The sequence below is a fragment of the Strix aluco genome, chromosome 8, assembly GCF_031877795.1.
Source record: "Strix aluco isolate bStrAlu1 chromosome 8, bStrAlu1.hap1, whole genome shotgun sequence".
Lineage (NCBI taxonomy): Eukaryota > Metazoa > Chordata > Aves > Strigiformes > Strigidae > Strix > Strix aluco.
In genome coordinates, this window is record NC_133938.1 from 30191580 (window position 1) to 30211982 (window position 20403).

The following is a 20403-nucleotide window of genomic DNA, read 5'->3' on the forward strand; positions in this document are numbered from 1 at the left end:
CTGCTGTGCCAAGAAAGTGAGGTCTTCTACAAAACCTTCAACCTCATCAAGGCTAACAGCGTGGCCAGGAAGCTGAAGCTGCTGGTGAGCCTTCGTGCCCTGGGTGGCAAGCCCAGCTGTGGGGAACCCCTGTGTCAGCAGCACCCATCCCAGATGGATCCACACCTGGGGCTGCAAGTACCCTTGCACCCCAGGGAGCTCCCAGCATATGGCCAGCAGGCAAGGTGAAGGCAGTCAGCAAAAATCAGGCTGACCAAGCACAGGGGGAAGAGGCAGAGCTCAGTCATTCGTGCATTATTCATTTCTGACCACTCCCCCTCCAGGAAAAGAGGATCCTAGCTTGGCTGCATGGCAAGGCTGAGCACCCTGCCCTGGCCGTGCAAAGGTGCTGCACGTGTTCCATGGGACAGCAAAAACCCCAACACCCCTGTGGGTTAAGCAAATACCCACCAGGTTTAAATTTCACATGGAAATGGGCAAGGAAAACCAAACCAAAGCCCAAACCCTCCTGTGCTTCCCATGAGATGAGCACTGCGAACGACAACCCTTTCACACAGAGTATGCTGGATACGGTAATCAGAGGCAAAGTATCTGCACCCCTCACTCTTCTCTTGGGAGAGCCCCTTTCCAAAGCAGAAGTGCACTGAGTGTTTCTACAGCAATAAGCTGCTGTCTGAGACCAAGAACAGAGACTAGACAGTTGGTAAAAATGGCTTCTCTCAGGTACCTGATAGCTGAGGCAATTAAAACAAAATTAAACTGACATTTCTAACTTGCAGTGTAAGAGAGATGTGCAGTGGTGAAATAATTAAAAGTTACTGCTGGGAACATACTGTTTTCACCCGTCTGTTGTGAAGAACAGAAGGGCAAGAAGCATTTTTCGCTTCCTTTTTCTTTCTTTCTTGATAATTAATTGCTACTTATTGCTGCATCCCCAAATGCTAGAACCCAAGGGTTTTCCAAATGACGACAGAGATCTTTAGTGGTCGATACCTGGTTTATCAAGCCTCACTTGGTGACAAACATTTTGCCAGCCAGATCTCCCTGCTCAAGTTATTCACATGAAGGGCACAGAGCTTAATTTTCTGGTTTATAGCACTTGCCTGAAGGGTCTTTCCACCAACTGCCTGTGAGCGGCTCCATGATGAAGCTGCAGCCCCATCCCTTGCTGTCTCTCACTGTCCAGCATAATTTGGTTCCCCACCAGTTACACTGGTGTACCAGCTGCATCTGGGCCTCTCAGGCAAGGGACGTGGTTCTCTGGATGGGAACCCAGGTTGAAGCATTCTCATGCAGATAGGGCTCATGCTGCTGGCTTCTCCCAAGAGTTCACTGGCCACCTCTGCACAGGGACTTCCCAGCTGTTTTTCATAGCTCCACGAACACAGTGCTCAGGAAGGAAGATTCACCCCCCAGCTGAGTGGTCCATGGGATCAGAAGTGGGCCTGAGAGGCAAGGAGTGGCCAGGGAACACAGCAGATATGCCTTGTTGACCTTTTCATTGCAGCAAGGGCCCTGGCACGTGTGAGAAAACAGAAAGCCCCTTCTACCTTTCTCATTAGCTAAAACAGTGGTACTTATTAAGTGCCTGCTCACTGGATGCCAGCCTGGCCAGGATCTGAGTCCCAGAATGCTCTTCACATGAACCTCCTACTTCTTAACACAACCCCAAGTCATCCTTGCCCTCATCATCACCTCCAGCAGCCGTGCCTGGCTTACGCTTCAGCTCATCACCCAAGGACACCCCTCCTGCTATGCCAGCCCAATGCCAGGTTCATTTGCAGGAGACAACAGCAGTATAGGAAAGCTTCTGATGTTTCCCCAAGTCAGAGTATCCTCAGATTTTAGTCTCTCTTGTGCAGAGTGAGGCTGAGTATACCCTGGGCTGGTGTTTAGCACTGACCTTCTGGAAGGGAGAACAGGGCTCTGCGTGGATGTTCAATCCCCTTCCCCCACAGGGTAAGCAGGTGAGGGACAAAGCCCAGAGCCGTAGCGTGTGCTGCTCCAGAGTCCGTATCGCTCTGCTTCAGCCTGTCCAACCTCCTGCATGCAAGCTCTTCCAGAAAGGGTTTGGGGACCAGTCTGGAAGAATAAGGAAGGTGCATGCTGGGCTGACTCCATCATTTCCACTGCCAGGGGTGGTGGTCATGTTTTATAGGTGTGTACATGGTCAGACAGCAAAATTTTTACAAAACAAGACAGAAAAGTCACTTAAAACTTTTCCTCAAGGGTGTTTCCTGATGAGAGAAGCAAAAAAGCAATTATAGCAAACTGTGAAATACAAAGGAAGTCAGGTCAAAAGACAGGTGAGTGCACAATGCACTCAGCAAGGCTCTGCACTGGAAATTGCTAAAAGCCCCCCAGATTTGCTTCCCCCTTTTGAGTATGAACAAAACAGATCAAGCTGGGCCTCTCCTCACTCAGAGCTGGCTGTCTTCCATCGCAAGAAATCCCCAGAAGAGAGCTGTCCTTGTTTCCAGTTTGGAGAAGGGCAGTCTTACACCTTGCTGCCTTAGTGGGGCAGACCTTTACAACAACCCTGCTGCCAGTACCACCCCCTGCACTTTGGGAGGATGTCCTGTGCTGCTTGGATGTTGCTTCTGGATTTATTCTGTCCTTCACGGTGGTAAAAACCTGCTGAAGAGCCGAGCCCTGGTCCCAGACCACCTAGCCATGCAGTGCTATTGAAGGCATGCAAATATATCTGTAAATGAGGATACATAAACACACTTATAATAAATGTGTTTGTATCGTGAAAGTATTGTAGCTGCCAAGGACATGGGAAGCCTAGCTTTATTTTTCACTCTTGCAGTGATTACTGTCTGATCATTACAAACTGGATGCTGTGTCATAGCAGGCTAACAGAGAAGGAAATAACGTCGTTAAAATTGGGGATATTCTTTGTGCTTACATGAACTCCGCTGTCCTGGAGCTATTTTAAAGCTGCTGTTATATCTCAAGTGAATACACTGAATAAATACTCTCTATCTACTCATGTATGCCATGAACAGTCTAAAAGAAAATCTCTTGCGCTTTTAGCTCACATGTGCTGCCACGGTCTTGAGCAAATCCAGGTATTTGTACAAATACACAGCGTATTTCAGTGTCTATGACTGTACACAAGAACTGTGCATCTGCGCCTGTTCAGAAGTGAAGCAGGCCATGAGGTCTTGCAACGACTCACAGATGTCTTCCTGTACCTCAGCCCAAGCCCGCAGGTATCCCTAAGGATGAGTTTTGGTGTGTGAGAAGCGAAGGCTGGTGGGAGGCTTTGCAGGGGGGTGTGCAGGCAGCTTTGTCTCCACAGGGGTTCCACCTGTAGGACCACAGTCACAAACACAGACCTCAGCCTTCCCCACACACTGCACTTCTGTCGCGCTCGCACGCTGCTGGGCGGTAACTGGGAGCTGACGTGCAGGTGGAGATGGGACCACCTAACCCCCTCTCTGTACTCGGGAAACGTAGCCCCCAACCTCCCAGCTCTCTGGGAAGGAAGCATCTCCCAAAGCACACTGCACCAGGTGAAAAACATCCCCAGTCCACTGGGTTTGGTGCCAGCAGCCGAGGCAGTGCGGTGTGAGTGCCGACCTTCCCGCAGTGCTCCAACACAGCCGTGCTTGCTGGCAAGGTCAGCTTTCACCCAGCAGACGTAACACTGCGCCAGCAGCAATACTTCCTTCCGTGGGGTTGCACTGAACCACGTTACAGAGTACAGACTCTTCTCAATGCAAGAGTCAATTCTGCCTTTTTTTCCAGGCTCCTGGAGCAAACCATTTTGCACAGTCAGCAGACAGACTTTAACAAGCGAGTTCATCCTCTTTTTAAACAAGTAAGGTATAAATATGAAATCTAGCTAACAACTGGTCCAAGAGCTTCTTAAATTCAAGTACTAAGACATATATACTAGCACTTGATTTTGAGGTCTGGGAGATTGAATGCTGTATCGTACCTTCTCCCAACTCCCTTTCCCAATCAATGAAAACAAGCCATCCACCACTCCCACCACTTACCAAGCAAAAGTCTTCAGATCAAATCCCTTAACAACTGCTGACACCTCAGGTTTTAGTAACCCCTCTTTCTAAATTGCTGTCAATCCACCACACAATCCAAAAGAACGCACTGAAGTCACTAACCCATCCCTGCCGACACCACCAGCAGTATTTTCAGGAGCAGCAACAATGGTCAAGATATCGAGGAAAAAGAAAATTAGCACAACCTCTTTCAAGCAGGAGAACAGAGGCTGGGCAAGCAGGCCAGCAAAACACACTGACTCTTTTGGGGCAAAACTTAGCATACCCAACAAAGAACATCCTTGCATCGAGGAAGATGTTTCTTTTTAAGGCATGCCAGGTAGTTACCAGGAATAGCTGTTAAATGGCAAGCTGGTGGCTAGGCTACCTCCCTGGTACCTGTGCATGGCTCTGAGCCCAGAGACCTATTCCTTAAGAATCCCTTTCAGCCAACAAGATGTGTGCTGGTAGCCTGTACAGAAACACACCTGCTCAGAACAAATCGTTACTCCTGCTTTCAGATTTGAAGCACGTAAGCAACAATTAAGATAAAGCCCTTAATGAGAAAAGGAGTTGATAGCTCTGATGTTTTCTTCTAGCAGATAAACAGGAGGAAAGCCATTACACAAACTGCACGAGCACATTCACTTGAGCACATCCTCCTCTGGAAAACAACATTCCCACATAGCAGGGGGCAGTTCGAAAGCAGCACAGTCATCCTACAGTGAATTTACAAGTGGGCTGCACTCTGGTGCACAGACCTGTATTACCTGCTCTATGGGCTAGCTCCCATTCAATGGTTGATCTTTTAAGCTGGCTCTAACCTTGCCCAGGCCCACAATTTTTTAACTTCTCAAATCATCAGACACAGCTGGGATCACCAAAATAAAAACAGCTTTCCTTTCTATTTCCAGTATGTTATCCTAGTGAAATGCTATTCCTTTTCACCTGCTGTTTCGTCAGTGAGATCTCAGCCCCTGCTCCTTTTCAGTCTATAAGTAGGAAAACTGCAGTGGGGGCTTCTTATGCCAACAGAAACTTCACAAGATCAGCGGCAGATCATCGCATGATAAATAAAAGCTGCCTACTCCGGAGATTTCAATGCCCTTTGCTCAGACTGATTGACAAATGATGGATTGCTTAGTGCTCTCTGTTTGCATCAAAGACTCCTGCTTCAGACTTCTCCACGCTGGGAGAAAGCAAACAGTGTAAGAGGAGGATGATGGTATGTAGAGGAGCAGAAAGACCGTACAGTAGCAGCTTTTCCTTTGTGCAAGATGCTCTATCTACACTCCACAAGCACTGATGTATTTACCATGCAACACCTTTGTTAACAAAGTAAGAAAACAGTGCCGTAGCTGCCAAGGACGGGTCGGTGATTCCAGGTCAGTGAGGGCCAGGAGCCTGCAGCGCTGGTGATATTCTAACTTCTTAGTCTTGAAACAATCTTCCTGTGATGGAAATGAGTTGGGCAGAAGCGATGTAGTGAGGGGACAGGAAAACTGGCAAGGAGCAATGGGTACTTCTACGTTTCACTGTTCACAAACACCATCCAGCGATCAAAAGTACTTACACAACCAGGATCCCCTGCCTAACTCAGAGCTTGTGCTTGTGGCCAAGTGCTTCCCCTAATGCCCTGGCAGTGAGGGTCTGTGAGCAAGTCCTCTGCACAGCACACCACCAAAGGGAACCTCTTCTCTTCCACGGCCCTTACAGACACAAACGAGCTAACAGACGCACTGGCTACTCTGAAGAAAGAAAAATGACTTCTGCTGAAACCACACACTTCAAAACCCCTCGAATGAAGCAATGCTGTAGAGCAGGTGTATTTATTTGCTCACTGTCTCTCTTCCTGTTTCAGCTAGTTATCATGACCGGCTATGTGTGTCGTAGGCTATCAGCATCTCAGACTGACACTGTAAGAGCCTGGGAGAGATTTCCAAACCAAAGTATTGACGATCTCTAGGTTAAATTGAGCTCCAAGAGATTTCCTGTAGCTTGCACAGGAGTTAGTGGAAGTTTCTTTGAAGAGGGTTCAACACACTCTTCCCAGAAACTATCACACATTTTAATTACTCCTTTCACACATCCAAGCACTTTATATGCAAGTCAACCTTCCAGGCAAGTATCTTTTTAATAACCTTTTAGTTAAGCCTAGTACTTTCCATTTCACCAACCATTTACTCTTCCCATTAAATAGACCTTTGTTCAAAACACTTTCACCATTATGCTCTTACAGGTACAAATTCCACCAACTGCTAACACCAAAAAGCAGAATAACTAGATGTTCCCAATTACCGCAACTGCCTAAGCAGAACAGTCACACAACATAAAAGTGCACACAGTGGTGCAGTTTAATTGGATATTAAAACCCCCTACAGCAAGAGCACCACATACCCGAGAGAAAAGCAGGATGCTGAAAAGGGGAGACTGTAGCTGACAACTTCAGAATGGGTTTAGAAGATGAGGGTGTAAACTTAATGCACGACAGCTTCTGGAACAGCTTTGTCACCTTGCCACCTGCCCTCTCTTGGGTCGTTTCAGATTGTGTTGAACAGCACGGTCCCCACAGAACAGCACTGACGACCCCTCTCTGCGGATCATTTACCCACAGCCTCCTTTCAGCCAGGATTTTTTTCATGGAAAGATCTTTTCATGGAAAGATCTTTCCTCTTAGAGAGGCTAAGCAGCCCCATCAAAAGCCCTTTGGAAACCTAAAATCATACTGGAACTACCTGCAGAGGGGAGTTTGAGAAGTCTCACACAGCTGTAGTGAATGTATATGGTACGCAGGGTCCAGGCATCCCGGCAGAGATATCTGCGTTACAAAAGTACATCATTTCAGAGACAACATAACACCTCCCTAAGAAGTGGGATGCAGATCAGTTCCCTGATATGGAGAATTCTTTGAGGAATGAAATTATAATGACTCATTAGTGAGGCCAGGAGAATTAGTCTCCCATTCATAATCAAGCTAAAGTGCTGCTGCAGTTCAGCTTGAGCTGAGCCTAGGACCTCACCTCAAACACGACAGTGCCCGCAACCATAAAACGCCAGCTCAGCTGTTGCACGGGCGGAAGGTGCTGAGCAGCCATCACCATTTTTTTACTCTATGAAATATGCGAACAAATGGCACTATCAGTACTTCACATTAAATAGCCTGGTAGTAAACGCAAAGGTGCACTACCTTGAAGCTTTACTTTTACTCTGCTGCACAACTTCCTGCTGAAAAGGCAGAATGCATTAGAAAGAAATTACTGAAATTATGGCAGCTGGCAGGGGAAAGGAAGCAAAGGTTTCTGACACGGAAAGGAAATGAAGGCTGCAACTTAAGGACAAACAGGATGCTTGTACTATGGTGGTTAACAGTAGATTGAGCATCATTATTAAGTTTCGAAGTTGAAAGCCCCCCCTGCCATAACTGAGGCAATACTTACCTCTTTGAAATTGAAAGCCTTGGGGTATTTGGCAGCACCTGCCTGAGTCTGCCGGGCTAGTTTCTAAGCCAATTTTTCTTTGCTAACCATTTGAACCTAAATCAAAGTGAAGAGTCTAGCAGACACTTTGGGTAGCACTCAGACACGTCACAGAACACAAAACATGGTTTTGTTATGAGAAGTTTCCTTATGTGTGAAAACATTTAAATGAAGAAGATTCCTATGCAGTGAGTAGCAAAGGTGGCTTAAATTCAGTCTTCTGCTCTTTGAATTTTGTGTTCTCAAACATTTTCTACTGTAATATGCAGCTGGACGGATTTAGAGTGCATGATTCCATCAGAGACACAAAAGTACTCAAATCCCTCACCCCAAGAACGTGCACCATCATAGCAAAAATAAAACTTTCTCCATTATCAACAGACATTCAGCTAATCACACAGAAGTGCATAAGGGATCAGTACTCCCTTAGATAGAAACATTCATGAAATACCGCTGGTAACTGTCGAGTTTATTAAGGAACTGTTTTGTGGTTTGTTTGTGGTTTTTTTTAAATAAGCAACATGATACCTCCCCTCCAAATAAAAAAAAGTAATGGAAAGAAAAACTCAGCAGAATGCAAGGAGAGACGGGATAGAAGGACAACTCTTGACTGTTCTCCAAACCCAGTGCCAAAGAGCCATCACACTCAAGAGGGCAGGGCCAGTTTATCCAGTGACCAAGACAGCAGAGAGAACTCTCACAGCCCATGCATCATCAGTTCAGCAAACTGAGACAGTGTTAGCACATGTGAGTGAGTTCTGTCTTCCCAAAGTCTCACATTTCATTACTCAGTGGTAATTAGATTATTTTTTCATAGAAAGCCAGTTTAAAGCCAGTGAGTGCAATCTCTACCAGTACAAGTTCCAGAGATCCCCATGCTGTAGTGTTGCTCCCTGTCAGCCACTGCTGGGAAGTGGGTCTGGACTGGCAGAGCACATGCGGTGAAGTGCTTTCCCCAGCCCAACTGAGTGGGCCTCGTTAAGGTAAGAAGCAACCAAGGAGACCCCAATCACAAACGAACTAAGAATTAAGATTTGTCCAATTTGTGCGTGCGCTCATGCCTCCGCAGGGTACCTGACTCGGTGAAGGAATGACCACAGTAATTACAAGAGTAGGGCTTCTCTCCAGTATGGATGCGGTGATGGCGCTGGAGCGAAGCCAGCCGGGTGAACGTCCCTCCGCACTCCTCGCAATAGAAGGGGCGCTCCCCAGAGTGAGTCTGCTGGTGTCTCTTCAGCCTGAGCAGCTGGACGAACGCCATGCCACATTCCTGACACTTATAGGGCTTGTCTTGTCGGTGGATCACCTTGTGCTTGGAAAGCAGGTTAGGCTTATCGAAGCCTTTGCCGCACGTCGGACAGGCATAAGGTTTGTAGTCGTCTTCCTCAGACTTTTGGTTTTCTGCACAAGGCTGATCAGCGTACTCCACAGTGTGTTGGTTACGGTGCACTATTGACCACGGGTTCCTAGCCATGCCGTTTCCCAGGATCACCATGGAGCGCTCTATCTTGTGCACGTTGCGTAGGTGCCTCCAGACATCAGCCGTGCGAATGAAACCCTTGTCACACTCCGGACACTTGTGCGGCCTGTCACTAGAATGAATGAGCTTGTGCATTCGCAAATTTGCCGCACGGAAGAACTCTTTGGCGCAGACGGGACATCGGTATGAGTTTTCCACAAGGTGAGTTCGCTTATGCTCCTGCAGCTCGCTCATATCCTGGAAAGAGGAACCACACTTCTTGCACCGATACGGCAAAGCTTCCTCAGAGATGGGCTCCAGCTCCTCATCAAACACATCAGCAAGAACGGTGTTTTCGTTATTGTCACGTAGTCTTCTCCATGGTTTCTTGGATTGCTCAGAAGAACAGTGCTCTAAACCTTTATCTTCACACTGCAGGTCAAAGTTGGTACTGGAGGGGACAGCTACCCCAGCTGTACTCTCACCTCGTTTCTGGTAGTAGGGCTCATAGGTTTCTTTGTCTTCACGCTGCAACTCTGCAGGAATCTCCTGCTTACCTGAAGGGCCGGCAGAGTTGCAACGAGGACTGCATGTCTGCGAGTAATTCATGCCTACCTCCTTCTGGAGGCTAGAGGTGTGGCCCACCTGCTTAGTGGTCTTTCTGGAATAATTTGAATGCTTCTCACCTGTGTCACAAATGTTACTCTCAGAGTCCCAGTGCACATGCACGTCCATCCTCTGAGGCGTACGCTGTGATCATCTGCAGTTCATTGATGAGGTGTGCACCAAGGGCTTCACGTCATTCATGGTAAGCCCATCTCATTCTCAGCTCTCTTTACAGTCCTCCCTAGAAAATAAAACACCCATTTCATCAGTGATTTTTCTGATATTAACACAAGATAAAGTTCACAGAATTACAGAAAAGTTTAGGTTGGAAAAGACCTTGAAGATCATCCAGTCCATCATTCTGAGGAAGAGGATATGAAACTGAGTTATCACAGTGAAGATCTTTTTCTGATTAAAAGAATGGGACAGACTATTAGTTATGCAGTAGGAGAAACAGAATCATCTACTATTATATATGTAGAAAATATACATTCAGCATACAAAATACAGACTACGTTTACATTTAATGAAGTTAAATCCTCTATCATAATCCAGCCATCACTACAAATATAAATTGATAATTTCCATTTTAAATTCAGATGAGAAATCTTTAGAACCTTGGGGTGCAACACTTTTGGCGAAGTCCTACACCACAGCTGCCCTGTCACGACCCGGACTGGAAGCCCAGAGAGTTGCAACAGTTCTGTGATCCCCTCGGGTTAAATTACGGTGAAACGACACCAAATGACCGGTTAGAATGTTTTACTTGTGGTAGAACACAATTTAAACTTGGAAAAGGATAACAAGCAATGTGGTCTCTTATAAATCTATAAGAAAGAAAAAAGGAAAGAAAAAGAAAGTAGAGAAAGAGAGCCAAAGAAATCCATATCACCACCCCTGGATCCAGTGTTGCCTCAGGTCCGGTAATCCTGGGTGGTGGGTGAACACACAGCAAAGTTTTCTGTTGCCTTTTAAGTTCATTTTATCAACTGATTAGCATACTAATGGGGGCAGGTATTCCACAAATTCACTTCCATGAGAGACAAGGAAAAAGGTGGAGCATGGGTTCCGCACATGCATTGAGCGGGAAAGAGGGTGCACCACCCCTTGTCCAATTGAGTCAGTGGTCATACTCACCCTGCCCACCTCTGGTTTTTGAGCAATCTTTGCTTCCTGAGCAATCATCTGGCTCCTGGGGCTGAAATGATCACCTCTTATCAGTTCTTGTCACCTCTTCAATGGCGAAGGCCCGAAGTCATTAGCAAGCAGCTCATCCTTGAGGTTTTCTGTGTCCATGAATGTTTGAGGCATTACCTCCTTCAGTTCCTTACGTGCCCCCACCACAGATCTTCTTGTGAAGATTCATGCTTAATCCTTGCTTGCTAAATACGAACTAGGAGCACCAGTCACAAGGTGTTTTCTTTCAGAAACTAGTTAGGTAATGCAAGAAGACCCAGAAACTGTGTCAGTCAAACAGCCAAAACCAGAAGCAACGTATGGAAGCGGGGTCGGTCCGGAGAGCTTGGGAGCGCCTTTGGCCCCCCCATCCTGACCAGCATTATTGTAACTGTCCTGAGGATATTTGGGGTCCCTGTGCCACCACCAGCTAGCACCATGCAAAGAAGACCTATGCAAGGAAAGGCAAGAAAGAGCTGTCTGGAAAGCTTGCTACTCATCCTCCCAGGCTTCAAAGCACAGCTAGTGATCCTCCAGAGCTGGCCCACTGGAAGAGTTTCAAATTCTCTGGGTAAACTCCCTCTGCAGACCAGCCTTGCTAGCAGAAAATAGGAGCAATGGCAATTGGTCAGAAATACCTGAGTCACAAACTTTCTTGTGAAGAAGATGTTTTTGTTTATCCAGAAGCAAAGTGTGGATTCGCAAGAGGTTTTCTAGATTTGTCCTAGCAGTCTCTGGTGACAGCAGCTCCACAGGGAGCTTTCACTCCCCTGGTTTAAACCTGCCTTCACACTCAACTACTAGTCCACGCTCAGAAATTGCTTTTTTCCCATCCTGGGGGATACCTTGGCTGCTCCTCTGATCCCCACCATCTCTTTCACACCCACTTTTCATATTCCCTCTACCCCCACTGTTTCTTCACTTCCTCTTAACTGCTTTTGTCCGGCTAAGATTTCTCTGAATACAGGCACATGTATCTACGTAAAAACACATATATGTAAAAATGTACATATCTCTATATTTCCATGCGTACATAAAGCTTGTCTATTTAGTTTCAGTAGGTTTAAATAGTTATAAAGGCCTATAGCAATGTGCATGAACTGAAAGGTCTCATTCACATCTCAGAAAGGCCAGCTTCATTTGAGACACAAGCTGCACTTTCTTTTGCTGTGATACAGAAAACAAGCTGAATTAGTCTTCTTCATTAGTCACTGCCTGGAACAGGATGGCTCAAGTCACCCCCCAACTCCAGCCGTTCCCAGTAATTTAATAACGAGTGCATGAGCTCAGGAACCACTCCTCACCTCCTGCAAGGGCTCAGCACCTCCAGTATCTCAGCCGTGCAACTGATCTGCTACTGCCTTTGTTGAAGAGGAAAAAAAAAAAAAACTTTTCGAGGGAGGCTGGCACCGCTTGGCTTAAGAAAACGCCCTGACAAAGGCGCGCCCGGTTTGCAGGTGGGGGAGGGAATATTTAAAGCGCGATGTAGGCTTAAAATTAATAATAACAAAAATAAATAAATCGGGTTTGCTTGTTTGCTTGCTTGCTTACGGGCAGAATGAACCCCCCAAACTTTTCCCCGCGGCGCGGGGGGCCAGCCCGCTCCGCTCCGCCCCGCCCCGCCGCCGGCCCCCGCTGCCCGCTCCCTACCTGCGGGGCTCCCGCGCCGCGGCCCTCGGCACCGCCACCGCGCAGCCCCTTGCGCCGGCGCGGAGGCCCCCGCTGGCGGCGGCGCAATCGCAGCGCGGCCAGGCCCGGCCCGCAGCAGCCTCCCCCCCCCTCCCCTCGTCCCAGCCCTCCCTCCGGTAATGCCGGACCGTCCCGGCTGCGGGGCCGGTTTCAGCGCCCGCCCCCCCCCCTACCCGCGGCGGGGCCGGGCGATGCGGAGAAGCATCCAGGTGGGTCAAGCGTTGGCTGGAGGCGAGCGGGTGCCCTTCCCGCCCGCTCCTGCGGAAAGGCGCTCCCGACCCCGCGGGGCTCCGGAGCCTGCGCCCCACCTCCGCCCTGCGGCAGTTGTCGGGGTGCTGCTGTCTGTGTGTGCGTGTCCCCCGCCCCCGGGACAACCGCGCGTCTTCCCGCAGAAGTTTGGCGGTGGTTGGATTCACTTCCAAGCTTGGCTTTGTCGGACGGAACAGGCTCTGCTCTTGTAAGGAAGGCTCTGTCCGTGCCCCCAGCTCCTGTGTCACTCCCAAACTGAGCGCCCAGAGCCGCACACAGTATCTTCAGCAAAGTCTCACCAGGCCCTTTCACAGCAGCACTAGGTGCTTCCTAGTGCAAGTCCCTTACTCGACTCGTCCTCGGAGCCCATTTGCCTTTTCCAAAGCCACGCTACAGTCACAGCCCATAGGCCGCCTCCAGCTCCTTTTTTCCATCCCTTATAACTGATAACCCACCAATTCAGAGCAGAAATCTTCACCGTTTCTCTACCGCCATTTCTGGAAGACATCTCATCCTTCCACGGCTCTGCAGCCCTCCCTCTTGTTCAGACTCCCTGTGGGCACATTTTATTCCCACATGTCCATTTTCACATTCCCATCATTAACATAACTGTTCAACAGGAGTCATCCAAGGTCCAACCCCCCCAGGAGCAGCGCTGGGAAGTTCCCAACAGCTTCTGTTCAACTACAACCCAGGTCCCTGACCCAGTCCCCTCAGAGCTCTGCGTTCGTCCCCCCGTTATCATCCTGACCAGTTCTGTGCTTCCTACGGTCTAAACTGCTCTCCAACATCCCCGTGTAAGCTCGCAGATTGCTCCTGCTTTTCACACTGCAGTTACGTTGCACACTGGACAGCTGTCTTGCTGTCTTTTCTTAACAAAACTCCTACAGGTTTTGGAAATGGGCTTCTACAATTAATAGCAAATACAGAACTGAAATGAAAAATGAACAAGAGTGTACATTACTAGCATGCAAATATGGTATATAAGAATGCTGCAAGTTCTACATTTTTGTGATCTCACAGATCTTTCTAAAAATAAACATGAAACCAGAAACTATTCTGCTGGGAGTTGAGGGTGAGGAAAAGAATTGTACCTACTCCTTTTACACAGAAAAGCAAGCTGCTTCTGAGAGCAGAATAAGCAGCAGTTCAGTTTCTTCAGATTAGGCAGTTAGAAAATAAGTTAGCAACATTCCTTTAATGGCAGTCCTTGAATCCACGAGAAACCCACATGCTGCTTAGTATGGTGAACCTTGCAGAGAAAGAACCGTCACTCCAACTCTCATAAACTAGGAAAAAAACCCTCAGATGATTTTCAGTATTTTTTTTATAATCTTTCTGAATTTGAAATTCTTAGACATTTCTTACTGCAATGCAGTAGTTGGGCAGGGTACGGGCTTTCTTCCACCTAGACCCAAGACGCACAGAATCATGTACCCCTTCCACCTCCCCTATGGAAGAGAAGCACACAACCCTCTCCTTGTTTGTCAGTTCTCATAAGGAAAACTCTAGTAATATATAAGCACACATGGCACCGGTACCTCCACAGCCAAGCATGTTTGTGTGGGGTGCAGATGATGAATGGCCGTTCTTTAAAAAAACAAATCATGGTTCATTACAACTAATAGATTAACACATGAGAGGATGTATGGAGAGAAGAGATGGAGGAGTTGTTCTGGCCAAGTGTCCTGGTTTTGGCTGGGATGGAGTTAATTTTCTTCCTAGCAGCTGGTACAGTTTTGGATTTAGTGGGAGAACAGTGTTGATAACACAGGGATGTTTTTGTTATTGCTGAGCAGTGCTTACACAGAGTCAAGACCTCTTCTGCCTCTCACCACCCCACCAGCGAGCAGGCTGGGGGTGCACAAGAAGTCAGGAGGGGACAGAGCTGGGACAGCTGACCCCAACTGACCCCAGGGATATCCCACACCATACGGTGTCATGCTCAGCGTATACAGCTGGGGGGAGTTGGCTGGGGGGGCAGATTGCTGCTGGGGCATGGGTTAGTGGGTGGTAAGCAATTGCGTTGTGCATCTCTTGGCCTTTCTTGAGTTTTATTTCTCTCTTCTCTTTATTATATTCCTTTTCATTACAGTTATTATTATATTTTATTATTGTTACTGTTGTTATTATATTTTAGTTATTAAACTATTCTTATCTCAATCCACAAGTTTTACTTTTTTTTTCCTCGATTCTCCTCCCCATCCCACTGAGGGGTGGGGGGTGAGGGAGCGGCTGCGTGGTGCTTAGCAGCTGGCTGGGGTTACACCACGACAGCCGTGCAGCCTAACAGTGACGTCTTTGTAAAACCAGTCCCTGAGTGTGGTGATAACCTAGACAGCAACACTGTAACTTAGAGACCAGGGGTGCACAAGAGCTCTAATTTAAAGCATCAGTCTTACAAGTATAGATGCCCAGATGAGTCCAGCTAGTCCTGATCACATCCAACAACTGCACATCTCTTTTGACTTCAACCTGCTACAATGGCAGCATTTTCTCTTGCCGCTGCCAAGGAATGGCCTAATGCCAGCAAAGAGTGGTCTTCCTCATAGGGGTCATGGAGGAAATGACCAAAGCATCTCCAGATGCTCCAGGTCCTCCGCCTCCTCCTCCTCAAAAGCATCAATAAGAATGATGCTTTCATCACCCTCACTTATCCTTTCTTGAGGTTTCTCAGTGTCCAGGGGAAAAACATTCACCTTCACACTGCAGGTCAAAGTTGGTGGGTTGGTTGAATTATGCTTCTGGTAGTAAGTTTCAAAGGTCTCCTCCTCTTTGCACTGCAGTTCTATATGGATTTCTTATCAGACTGAAGGTCTAGCAGGATGCACCCAGGACTAGAAGATGGTGAGTAATCTTCCTCCCCCTTCAGCTGCAGGCTGGCTTTGCAGCCCACCCCTTCTGAGGCTTGTTTGGAATCACCTGAGTGTTCCTCACCTGTGTGACAACTGCCATTAACAGAAGCCAAGTCCACCTCCATCCTATGGTATCATATAGTGCCTTCTTGTTAGTAATTGTGGAGACAGGCAGTACAAATTCCTGTGACCTCTCATGGTTGGCTTCTTTCATGCCAGCTTCCTTGGAAAAGAAACAAGAATTTCATTATCTGCCAGGCAAGGTTAGCATTTAAGATGTCAGTTTAATTGAAAATACTTTAGTAATAATAAATAATGCAGAACACTCCAAATGATGTCTCATGGGTGAGATCAAGGACCCAGGGCAACTCTATGCAGTGCACCGTGTCTTCTGTTGTTGGTCCAAGATGAGACAGAAGAGGACTGCTAAGGCAAGGTAATAAAAGGGGCATGTACGCACCTCAACGCTTAGACCAACAAAAGTGTCAACACACTCATAAAATTCATGAGTACAGTCCCAAAACTCGCCTTTTTCTTTCAGTAATGAAGAACAAGCCACTCTACTAATGTTTCCCTTTTAACCTAAAATAAAAAATGTAATTCGGAGGTCTTATCTCATCTACATTGGTCTTCAGATGAATACACTTAACTCTATCAAGTTCAACATATTTGACTTTTTTCTCCTAATGCTGAGGTATTTAAAATGTAGTCTGCCTTCCATTTCATATGTTGCATTTATAAGCACATGATTTCATTAAAATTCTAAGCCTTTCCCATCAGCCTTGAAGAGTTATTCCAGCACACACAAAAAATAAGCTGTAATCCTCAAGGAGAAGGCAGCAGAAAAATAAGTGAAATACCTACCTCTTTAGAATATATGATTCCTATTAAAATTACATTATAGGTGCTTTGTACCCATCCTACATTTATATTCCCAACACACATATATGGATGCCAAATCCTTCTTTTTATTTATGCTACCTCACTTTTATGTGTTATAAATGTGAAGAGTCTGTCAGGACAGATGAGTATCTGTAATCTATTTGTCAGTTAGATCTGCTTTGGAGTCATTTAAAAAAAATTTTTTTTAAAGGATTAGACTCTACACTCCCATGTTTCCATTAAATTCGCTAAAAAGTGCAAACTTGCTTGCTGTCACAATGGGAGCTTAATATATTTTATGAAGGGTTTAAAATCACATTCCATCAAATTTGAATTTTTATTGGCCATATAGGTTTCTCCCCTGACATCTGGCTACTTTGTTTTAGGACTGCCATAAACACTTTAAACATCTGAGAGCTTCAGACTCTTCTACCTAAAACAAAACAAAAAAAAAAAAAACCCCAACCAAGTTTTCTTCTAAATAGGAGCCGAATTCAGAGAGAATTAACTGGTATTTGGCAGAGGCCTGAACTTTTAACTCCCCAGGGGAAAGATGGGTTCCCTTTAGCACACTGAACTCTGGTGAAAGACTAGCAATAGCTATCTACTGTTAAGAGATCCTGAATTTTGCAAGAACACCATCACAGCTCCCAACAGCAAGTACTCTCCTTCTAAAGCCGATTACACCACATGCAACATGCTACAGCCACTGAGAGGGAGAGTGAGCAGCCAACACTCCAGCAGTGCCCTGCTGAGAGTGTGATTAAAAGAAGGCTCAGGATCTCTGATGCTGTCCTCTCAAATCAGCTGGAGCAAGGAATCATTCCACTATCTCTAGCCAGCTGTTATCATAACATGCTTTTTTCTGTGATGCTTGCCAGGATCTTCAAGGTCTTTGGGTCCCAGTCAACTGTTATCTCATAAACAAAGCATTCGGAAGAAGCTAACAGATTGAGAAAACAAGTCCTAACTACAACAAAAACGATGCAGTTACAAAAGCTAGAGTCGAGCTGTAAAGAGCATGTAACAATTAATTCCCATGCACAAACACAGGCTGGGCAAGGAGTGGATTGAGAGCAGCCCTGTGAAGGATTTGGGGGTATTAGTGGATGAAAAACTATGAGTCAGCAATGGGCAGTCACAGCCCAGAAAGCCAACCGTGTCCTGGGCTGCATCAAGAGAAGTCTGGCCAGCAAGGTGAGGGAGGGGATTCTCCCCCTCTACTCCGCTCTCATGAGACCCCACCTGCAGTCCTGTGTCCAGCTCTGGGGGCACCAACATAAGGACATGGACCTACTCGAGTGGGTCCAGAGGAGGCCACGAAGATGATCGGGGGGCTGGAGCACCTCCCCTGTGAGGACAGGCTGAGAGAGTTGGGGGTGTGCAGCCTGGAGAAGAGAAGGCTCTGGGGAGACCTTATAGTGGCCTTCCAGTACTTAAAGGGGGTACAGGAAAGGTGGGGAGGGAAACTTTATCAGGGGGTGTAGGGATAGGACGAGGGTTAACGGCGTTAATCTGAAAGAGGGTAGATTTAGATTAGATATGAGGCAGAAATTCTTCACTGTGAGGGTGGTGAGACACTGGCTCCTGTAATTCTACTCTATGAATAGAATGGAACTAGGTGAGGACTGCAAAACATTTTAAGTCAAATAATAACTTTCTGGCATGCTCTTTTTTTCTCAAATTTACATTTTCCTTTGCACATATCAATCTAGATTACAAACAAATCTCAATGCAATACTCTTGTGTGATTTTGCTGACATCCCCAGCCCAAATCTGACAGCTCAATTCAGCGCTGGACATGCATGATTGTAAAGGGAGTCTGCAAAGTAATAACCTGACCCTTTTGCTGCAGGACAGAAAATGCATATGCAGGAACAGTCATGCTCTATGGCTTCCTGCAATGACTGGCTGTGGTTTTAGAGATGTACATGTTATGTGCACACCACCTTATACATAATTAGTTTTGAAAAACCACAAAATGCACATGCAAACTTGTTAAAGAGTTAAAGGAGAAATCTGTAACTGCTGGAGAGTGATCTCAACACCCTTGATCTGCAGTTACTTGTTTTTATTATAGCTCTTGGTTGACTCAAAGGCATTTCATCATCTATGCAAACAGCCTTTCAGCATAAAGGATTTTTACTGGAGGACCTGATGAAGCCTAAGTGGGACGTTTCTAGCGGTGTCCCAGGAAAACACACACGCTTTGCGAGCTTTTTTGATTAAAAGGGAAACTGAACGAGCAGCTCCGACTGAAACACGGCACTTCACTCGAGACACCCCAAATCCCCGCGAGGGGAGTTTCCCGGTCCTCTCGCCCCGAGCCTGTCTCCCCCACTCGCCCCTCGCTCCTCCCAGGGCAAAAGGGCGATGGGCGGGGGGGGAAGCTCACAACTGTCCTCGGCTCGGCTCGGCTCGGCTCGGCTCGGCTCGGCTCGGCTCTCCCCGCGGCAGCAGCAGCCCCCGCCGCCGGCAGCCCCTCACCGTGTGCGGCTGGGCTGGGCGAGAGCGGCAGCACTCCTCACCCGGCCCGGCAGCCGCCATGTTGCGCCGGGACCCTCTCCAAGGCGGGGGTAAACACCCCGCCCCCGCTGATGACGTAGTGGCCCCGCCCGCGACTGACGGACAGCTCCCGCCACCAATCGGTGGCGCAGCCCGGCCGTCGGAAAGCGCCCGCGTCACCAACGGCTGCGCGCGCGAACGGCGGTTCGGCGCAGCCCACTGCCGCCCCCAGGGGACCGCGGCGCCGAGGCCGGTCCCCCTCAGACCCTCCGGTGCCCGGCACACCCGCGGCGGGACTTCCACAGCTGGAGGCTGGCCCCTGATACACCGCCTATGTGACTGACACCCGGAGACCGGCCCCGTCACACCTCCAGTGTGACTGACATAGCTGGAGGCCAGCTCCTCTCACAACCCTTTGTGTGAGGGACGTACTCCTGTCACATCCCCAGTGTGACTGACACCGACAGGGACCTCCTCTGTCACACCTCCAATGTGACTGACACCACCAGGGACCACCTTTGTCACACCTCCAAATGTGACTGACATCGCCAGGGACCTCCCCTGTCACACCTCCGATGTGACTGGCAGCCAGAGGCCAGCCCCCCTCGCCCCCCAGTGGGAATGACACAGTCACAGACCAGCCCCTGTCACTCCCCCAGTGCCACTGATACCCAAACACCAGTCCCTGTTATTCCCCCAGTTTAAATGATACAGCCAGACACCAGCCCCCATCACCCCCCCAGAGTGACTGACATCTGGAGACCAGCTGCCGTCACACCCTCAGTGTGACTGACACAGGCAGGGACCTCCCCTGTCACACCCCAAATGTGACTGACACCACCAAGGACCACACCATCACACCCCCAGTGTGACTGACACAGGTGGGGACTGCCCCTGTCACACCCCAAATGTGACTGACACTGGCGGGGACCACCCCATCACACCCCCAGTGTGACTGACACAGCTGGGGACCACCCCTGCCACACCCCAAATGTGACTGGCACCAGTAGGGACTGCCTCTGTCACACCCCCAATGTGACTGGCACAGGCAGAGACCGCCCCATCACACCCCCAGTGTGACTGACACTGGCAGGGGCCGCCCCTGTCACACCCCAAATGTGACAGACACCAGCAAGGACCACCCCATCACACCCCCAGTGTGACTGGTACAGGCAGGGACCGCCCCTTCACACCCCCAGTGTGACTGACACTGGCAGGGACCGCCCCTGCTACACCCCCAGCACCACTGACATAGTCAGGGACCGTGGTGCCTTGTCACTCTCCCAGTGTGACTGAGACTCTGATGCTGCCCCGCTGTCACACATACTTGTGTGACTGACACAGCCAGGGACCAACCTCTCCTCCAAGCCCCAGTGTGACTGATACACTGAGACCACCCTGACTTCTGACGCATCACACTCCTATGAGGCTGACACGACCACCCCCAGTGAGACTGTCACTTAGAGACCAGCCCTTGTCACCCTGCAGTGTGACTG

General features: G+C 48.2%; 1 protein-coding gene across 8 annotated transcripts; it reads right to left on the minus strand.

Moving 5' to 3' along the window:
• Positions 1 to 1992: 1992 nt before the first annotated feature.
• LOC141926698 (uncharacterized) lies at positions 1993 to 18989 on the minus strand. 8 transcript variants are annotated; one of them, XR_012624178.1, is made up of 4 exons: positions 18890 to 18989; positions 15603 to 15743; positions 9632 to 9792; positions 1993 to 2082 (listed from the first exon to the last, which is right to left on the minus strand). XR_012624178.1 is itself a non-coding variant. In XM_074832932.1 (3 exons), the coding sequence occupies exon 3, from the start codon at positions 9678 to 9680 to the stop codon at positions 8514 to 8516; it is 1167 nt and encodes a 388-aa protein (XP_074689033.1). In that variant the 5' UTR covers positions 9681 to 9792; positions 15603 to 15743; positions 18890 to 18989; the 3' UTR covers positions 7836 to 8513. The 8 variants fall into 8 exon arrangements, 7 of the variants coding, with proteins under 7 accessions (XP_074689033.1, XP_074689036.1, XP_074689038.1 ...); XM_074832932.1 differs by lacking the exon at positions 1993 to 2082 and having other exon boundaries at positions 7836 to 9792; XM_074832935.1 differs by lacking the exon at positions 1993 to 2082 and having other exon boundaries at positions 7836 to 9792; positions 15603 to 15739; positions 18890 to 18961.
• Between the last annotated feature and the right edge of the window lie 1414 nt (positions 18990 to 20403).

What these genes read in the sequence shown, in the direction of transcription:
- LOC141926698 (XM_074832932.1), bottom strand. Translation starts at nt 9,680, where the DNA reads ATGGACGTGCATGTGCACTGGGACTCTGAGAGTAACATTTGTGACACA.